General features: G+C 33.8%; 1 protein-coding gene across 1 annotated transcript; it reads left to right on the forward strand.

Moving 5' to 3' along the window:
* Positions 1 to 255: 255 nt before the first annotated feature.
* LOC134261404 (uncharacterized) lies at positions 256 to 7,568 on the forward strand (the record flags this gene model as incomplete). The annotated part of the gene is made up of 6 exons (XM_062743852.1): positions 256 to 286; positions 820 to 1,278; positions 1,697 to 1,948; positions 3,632 to 4,168; positions 5,287 to 5,384; positions 6,390 to 7,568. Coding segments are annotated over exons 1-6 (2,556 nt in total), but the record flags the coding sequence as incomplete, so codon positions are not given.
* Between the last annotated feature and the right edge of the window lie 687 nt (positions 7,569 to 8,255).

An 8,255-nucleotide genomic window follows, 5' to 3' on the forward strand; every position in this document is an offset into this window, starting at 1 on the left:
TATGTAAATATCTAGTGTTTAGTAGTTTAGTAGTAGTGCTAGTTGTTTTTGTTTCTCTTTCTCCTTTCTTCTTATGACTTTTTAACTTTTTCTTTGTCCTGAGGAAGGGACAGGGCATCCCGAAAATTTGACAATTTTTATTGTTCGTGTCGTTGGTCATTTTTAGTGCTTTATATATATATGTATATATATATAGGAAAATTCTTTAAAAATCTTCTTATCAAGAATGACAAAGCTATAATTTATCTTATCTATATGAAAACATTCTCAGGTAGTGATCCCGGTGGTAGGACAGGGCCAAAATGACCTAAAAAATTTATTCATAGAAATATATAGGAAAACTTTTTAAAAATATATTTCTCAAGAATTCCAAAGCCATAATTGATCATATTCATATGAAAGCATCCTCAGGTTGTGTAGATTCAAGTTTGTTCAAATCATAACCCCTGGGGGTAGGGAGCGGCCACATTTGCCGACCAAAGTTTAACATGAATATACATATATATATATATATATATATATATATATATATATATATATATATATATATATATATATATATATATATATATATATATATATATATATATATATATATATATATATATATAGGAAAATCATCTTATTAACAATAGCAAGTCCATGATTGGTCATGATGGGACTACTTTTGGATTTAAATTTTTTAATAATGAACCAATTTCTAAATTTTCCTAGCAACAGTGATCAAGTGAGTGATGTGGCACATGGGCCTCTTGTTTTGTCCAAAAAGCAAAAACTACAGTGAGTGATGTGATACATGGACTTTCTGTTTATTTGTAGATGGAGACGCAGTTTTGATGTGCCTTCTCCTTTGTGCTTCATACAAAATAAATCTAGAAGAAAAACACTGGATAGAGAAGTATAATGCTGTTGCTGAAGTTTTTAAATTCAAGAAGATTAAGAAGCCGTCCAATCTTAGCAGCCTAAAGAAGCACAAACCAATACTCAAACAGGATAGTGTGAATGTTGAATTTTCCTGCGAATTCTTTAGAGACACCAGCTTTCTTAGATTTGCCAAAGATAGAGCATTTGTGAGTATGTTTCTGGATTGGGCAGAAAAAAAAAGCATTGCAAAATACTGCAGATCATCAAATTATCTGAGAAAAGAGATTGAGGAAGAAGTTTGCTGTTGGTTATTGCCAAATCAAACAGAGCAGCTGATAGAAAAACTTGGAGAAGACATGTTCACACATACAACGATGATGGACCAATCAATACATGAATTAGTGTATACCAAGCGTATGTTTCTTTTATTTGTTTTTCAAGTGTCTCTAACATTTTGCTGTTTCTTTCAGTATTTTTTTCAAAGTTTATCCTCGCAGTACAGTTAAGGTTACAAATGGAAATATCAGCGATTTTTTCAAGATGAAAAATGCATACTTTTTTAGGATGGGCAATTCTTTTTAGGTCTTCACTGATTTAAAAAAATATGTGAGCAGTACAGCTGATAGTTTTCTGTTTAATAAACGTAGCTTCATCAATATTTATTTAGTAAATAATTAAAATGCATAGAACAGTTAAAGCTTTACTCAACTACATGAAGTAAATAGGCTTACGCGACATTTGTTCCTGTCCACTTTATTGGAACTGTGATATATTTTTACTTTTATTGTGTGTTGTAATTCAGAATGAAAGAGACATATTCTTGTCATTGTAGTCGGCATACCAGTACAGGTTATAATGAGAGGAGATGATTCTGTGAGGAATTTCTTGGACAATCTGAAGAAGGGAGAGACGACCATGTACCACGCCTCTGGGATGATCATTGGCTGTGCTGGTAGTGGGAAGTCAACCTTGCTTGAAAGACTGAAAGGCATCGAACTGAAAGAAATTCTGGAGAGTTCAAAGTCAACCAGGGGAATTGATGTCCAGGCTGACATATTTGATGTAACTGGAAAAACAATCAAGGGTATGATTTTTTTTAATCTTATCAGATGAAGTATTCCAAATAACGTGTTACAATCAAGACATGGCATAAGGCATGTGTTACAAACACTTTGACTAACAGCACTTAAAACTGTTTGGCAAACTTTACAGTAACGCTGCAGAAAAAAATACTGTAGTATCTATGTCTGGATTATATTGAAAAAATATGTTTGTGACAACAAAGCTCAAGAAAGCTGTTTTTAGCACATTGGTCACAGTCAAGGTTACATTCATTGCCTTTGGTGCCATTTTAAAGAACTTAATAAGTGAAGTTTGCATACCAACACAAGAAACGAGACATTCAATTAAAACTTTATGGCGGCTTTCAGTGACTTTTCAGATGCCATTCAGCCAAAACAATACAGGACAAAACAATATATGCCCCGAATCTATTTAACACAAAACACAGTCTAAAAATCTAGAAAACACAGTAGAAAAATTCAAGACAGTTAAGAATTGGCATAACGATTGCTTACGCATGTATGTGTGATCCTGATGAAAGACCAGAAGGTGACAAATGTAAGAAAAAGATGAAAAGATAAAGAAAGATATGGAGATAACGAACAGTATTCAATCTCAAGGTCCATAAAACAATACAAAACGAGCAGAGCATACACAGACCTCCGATACATCAGAGGTGGGATCAGGTGCCATGGAGGAGTGAGCATCCCCTGCCCACCGGTCACACCCATCGTGTGCTCCTTGTCATGATCAGAAGATAACGGAAAAATCTGTCGTCATTTCTGTTTTTAAATAATGGACTAACAATTGGTATGAAAACATCAGACAGCATTTGACTAAAATTATTTCAAAATTCAACAATCTGTCTCAATTTTATACATTTGGTTACCAAGAGTTCGTGGCATAGTGGTATGATTGATGGATTGAAGACTGGATTGGATTGGATTAATGACCGTGAGTTCGAGTCTCACAGTGCGTGTTACTTAACTACGATTTTATTTTTTTTCTCTCTGTGCATTTTTTCCTATGTTTTCTTTTATTATTTTATAATACATGTATAAATAGTGTAAGAGATATACAATACAACATTACACTTTCAAAGTATCTTGGGGAAACAGTCTTAAACTATTTTAATGACCCAAAGTCATAGCTTCTCGCCGTTTTATTTTTTAAAAATTTCAAACAATCTTGTTTAGAATAAGACTATTGGACAAGTAAAATTACTGTCATGCAAAAAACTTTGAAAATATAACACTGGTTCACAAATGATTACATACATGTAGTTTGATTTTGAATTGAAAAAGGTACATGTATCTATAAATAGAAACAGGTGATTTCCTTTTTTAAAAATACATGAGTAGGCCGAATCGTCGGTAAGGCAGCTATGGCTCTTTGTGACTTAAAAGCAGCTATGGCTCTTTGTGACTTAAAAACTGTGGATGTCCAATATCAGCAGATTCAAATTGAGCTGAGTAATGACCTTGAAAATGAAACCATGTTATATAAACTTCTGAACCATTATTCCATCATAAACTTGAGTATTTTTTAAGAGAGAGAGGCTTTCGTGCCTGACTTGTTCAAAATTTCATAAAATGAGTTGAATCAACTAAGCCAGTGATGTTCAAACTTGTTTGTAACTTATAGAAATTAATATAATGATTAATATGATTCAAAAGAAAAATCTTTTTTTTTTTTGGTTTTGCAGTTAATTCATCAAGCCAGAAACAACGTTTTAAAGTTAAAATTGATGAATCAAGCCAACAAAAGAGTATTCAGAACAAACCTGCAGAAATGTCTGGTGACATGAAAAAGTTGGACATTGAAGAGAATGTATATCAGGAGGATATAGGCAGTAGAACAAGCGATAAAGAATCAGTCAGTGATGAAGAAATGTCACATGAGAGCTTGAATACAGAATCTGAATCACGTAAAGGGAATGAAGCTGCTGCCTTTCTGGAAAAAGAGGAGGACGTAGTTGAGGACAGCAGACAAAATGTTCCTGAGAAAATTGAAATATCAGGAATTATACGAGTTTCCAAAAATGTATCGGGTGCTCCAGAGAAAAAAATTACCATGGTAGACTTTGCGGGACAGTGTTCATATTATGCCTCACATCAGATTTTTCTGAGTCCCCGGGCATTCTTCATTTTAGTGCTTAATATGGAAAAGAAATTACTTGAAAAGGTTGGAAAAGAAGTCTGTAGCCAGGATGGTTCCATTTACGAAGGATGGACACACAAAGGTATGTTTTTATTACATGATTAAAGTTTATTATGTGTAGTTGTCTAGTATCTGCTGAAGCAATTGCATTATAAGTATGGAAATTCTTTCTGCTTAATTTTTTTAATTGACAAGCATTCTCTTTTAAAGGCATAATTTCGTAACCTCTATGGTCGAAACAATGACCTTGAAAACTGCTATTAAGATACCTGGTATAACAACAGTTCAAATTGATTGAGATGATTGTTATGGTCTATGGATTTAGTCAAGTCTATGAAAAGGTCATAGGGCCTACATTCAAAATTAGGCTTTATTCGTTGCTCATTACAGAGGTTTTATTAATTTCAACTGAACAGGATTTAGGCCTCAGGAAATTGAAAATTTATTGATAGTATTACTTGTATGATTGAGTTCTTGTTAAAGATGTTTTTTATACGCCCCGAACAATAGATCCAGAGCGAATATTGTTTTTGTCCTGTTTGTCTGCCTGTCTATATGTTTGTTTGTTTGTCTTGAACTTTAACCTTCACTTTAACTTTTGAACCATGAAAGATACAGACTTCATATTTGGTATGCATACTCCACTTGTAAAGGTCTTTCAAATGACACCAAGATCAATGACCCTGTGACCTTAACTGTGGCCTACTAGTATATGCTTAAAATAGCTTTTTTCTGCAAACTCTAACCTTCTCAATAACTTTTGAACCATGAAAGATAGAGACTTCATATTAAGCATGCATAGTCCAAATATTCAGATTCTTTCAAATGATACCAAGATCATTGACCTTTTGACCTTGACTGTGAACTATATGCTAAAAAGTATCTATTTTGAGCCCTCACTATAGATTTTGAACCATGAGAGATTGAGATTTAACATTTGGTACGCATACTCCACTTATAAAGCTCTTTCAAATGCCATCAAGGTCAATGATCTTGTGACCTTAATGCTAAAAATAGCTTTTTCCGAACTTTGTTGCCGCCAGGCGCATAGTGTTTCACAAACACATCTTTTGAAGATGAATACAGCCATAAACATGATATAGATTATTACATGAAGTTTAATGTAGGCTTACAGGGTGGTGTATCATGTACACTTATTAATAAAGTTACTGAGTAAATATTGATTTTTATTTTATTCAGACTATCTAACATTCTGGATCAAGTCCATTCATCAATACAGCAGTGAAAAGGCTCCTGTTATACTGGTGGGCACGCATGCTGAACAAAAGACAAAGGAGGTATTTGATAGCACTGTAAAAGCTTTTTAGTTCTTTGAAACGGCAGAAGCAAAGGAATTTTTTTATCAAATTTGCCCTCTGTCTGTCGTCTTTTAATATTTTAGAACTCTTTTCAATTATCGCTGGGCTAATTTCAACCAAACTTAGCACAGACTATACTGTAAAGATATACTAAAATACAGGTGAAAGGAATTTAAATTAGTCCAAATCAAGGCCTATTAAAAAAAATTTCCTGAAAACTTGCTCTATGATTATTCAATGTTTTTAAATTTTAAGAAAAACTGGTATATTTGAGTACTTTCAGAGAAGAAAAAAATGAGCAGACTCTTTAATCCAAAATTATACAACATGTGTTGTAATCCTTAACAAATACCAGTTCCATCCTTTTATCATTATGACATATTTAAGATCTGATATTGCGTTCTATAGAAAATATCGGAGAGAACTTTAAAATTTGGTTGTTTTGTTGCTTGCTTAAGAATATAAGGGGAATGTCGTAATTCATGACGTTATAATGCATGACAAAAATTTTTCGTCATTTTTTATGGATTCTCAATCGCCAAGAGTCCAAATGACATTTTATGCATTCTCAAGTGAAGCAAAGCTTTTTCACTTTTACAGAAATTTACAGAGTCAAAAATTGCCTTATGTGAATATTCGTTTTATAATTTATTTTTGATCAAATCATGTACCCCCGGGATATGGTGGGGCCACAGTTTGTGATCAAAATTTTAATGAACAATTCATTTATCCAAATGTTCTTCCAAGTTGGAGAAGAAAAATCTCCATAACATAAAGGCTATGTTTAGTCATGCTGACATGTTAGTATCCTAATGTAAGGTAATGAAGATTCAAATTTCTTTTAATCAACCTTTCAAATGAACCCTAAGTGTAGGAAGAAGTCACAAATGAGGATCGAATTTAAAAAAAAACAGCTTTCCAAGAACAGCTAAGTCTATTGTCTGCTATCTTCAGACTTTTTAACTGAATAACTCTTTTTACCAGGAAAAAGAAAAGTTTTTCCGTGATATATGGACGATCTTGGAAACAAATGATGCTTCTCTGCAAAGGCATATTGACAGGAAAAGGATGTTTGCTGTTGGATTCCATGAAAATGAATGCATTGAAAAAATCAAGCTGTCAGTTGTTGATGTTGTCCGAAATCTTGATCACTGGGGTGAAAAACTTCCGCATTCCTGGGCTATGTTTGAAAACTTCTTCCAAGAAAAGAAGAACCTTAAAGTAATCAATAAAGAGACACTTTTGACTTTCAATGAAGCATTGCCACAGGAACTGAAATTGGAAACGATCGACGATATTAACACCATGCTGCACTTTTTCCATGACACCAGAGGAATTTTACACTTTAACCAAGAATGTCTGAGAGGAATCATAATTCTTGATGTTCAATGGTTTGCAGATGCATTCAAAAATGTCATTACCGATAAAAACCATGCAGCAGAGGATTTATTTGAGCTTGCCTCACAATGGGACAAATTTAATGAAACTGGAGAACTGAGTGATACACTGTTGTCTGCGATATGGAAAATGAACAACAATGGGTACCTTGAGCACAAGGATGAAATCATGCCCTACATAGAGAAGCTTGGTCTTCTGGCTAAATTGGATGACAAAAGATGGTATGTTCCATGTATGAACAAAAGACCGTTTTCTGTTCACAGGTTTTCTGCATACCCTGCCTCCTCCATTCTCTGTTTTCTGTTTGATGCTCTTCCAGTGGGTATTTTCCAGCGCCTTATAGCGAGATGCATGGAATTCCCTTGGGCTCTTGTCAAAGAAATTAAAGATCGGAAAGAACATCCACTTATTTACCAGACTGCAGCTGTTTTCCTGTTCGAGGACGATCATAACATTTTGCTTGGAATGACCTCGACGGAGATCCAGTTGCAGGTGTTTGTAAGCGAGGGAGACGTGCATATATCGACATGTTTCCAGATAAGAGAAAAAATCGAGGGTGAATTGTTTACTCTTTCCAGTACTTTCCAAAGAAATTTGAAATTTCACACTACCTTCAAATGCAAACCTGAAGGGTTCTGTGATAACAACAGAAGTCTGGTGATATACGAATCGGACCTCAGAGGGACGACTTTTCAGTGTCCTTCATGTCCAGAACAGAAAAAGCATATTGTTTGCACAAAAGATATCACCAAATACTGGATACAGGTATTTAAAAGATATATGTTGCTTTTACTAATCAAGTGGTTTTTTTACAAAACATTTTCCTCCCAAAAAGTCGTATACAGGGAAAAAACCTTAGTTTTTCTTTGCTTAATTAAATTTCTTTTCTTGTCAGAGCAAAAATTAACATTTTATGATCATACATTTCAAGTTTCACGATGATATCAAACCTAATAAGAAAATTTTGTCAAAATAAAGAAAGAATGTTAGTGTACACCGGCGCGCGAAAGCAAGCGTAAATTACGTCTCCTATAACAAAATGATCTCTTTGTCTGCTTCACTCCCGTCTTCATATTAACATTCAATATTTTTTAAGTGACTACTTTTGAATTATGAAGGGACTTATTTAAATTCACTACTCTTCGTTTGGTTTTCAATTGCTTTTTAAGCAGGTTCAAATTTCTGTCGAAATTCAGTCAAAAGATTGCCTTACATTGTACACAGCAGAGAATACATGTTGTTTGACGTCGTTCGCGGTCCAGATTCTTCCCTATTATCTGTGTTTAAGAAACAGTACTGTACTTCTTACATGCCGTAACTTTTTTTGGTATGGAGGAAAAACCCTCATTTAATACCGTACTATTTAAAGATACCTTCTTTATTAAAATCTGGTGTGTAATGTCACTTCTGTAATCTTTTTTTCTCATCCCTGATGTATATAAACCATATCCA

The sequence above is a fragment of the Saccostrea cucullata genome, unplaced genomic scaffold, assembly GCF_032062105.1.
Source record: "Saccostrea cucullata isolate Sc308-1 unplaced genomic scaffold, CSIRO_AGI_Scuc_v1 ctg11962, whole genome shotgun sequence".
Lineage (NCBI taxonomy): Eukaryota > Metazoa > Mollusca > Bivalvia > Ostreida > Ostreidae > Saccostrea > Saccostrea cuccullata.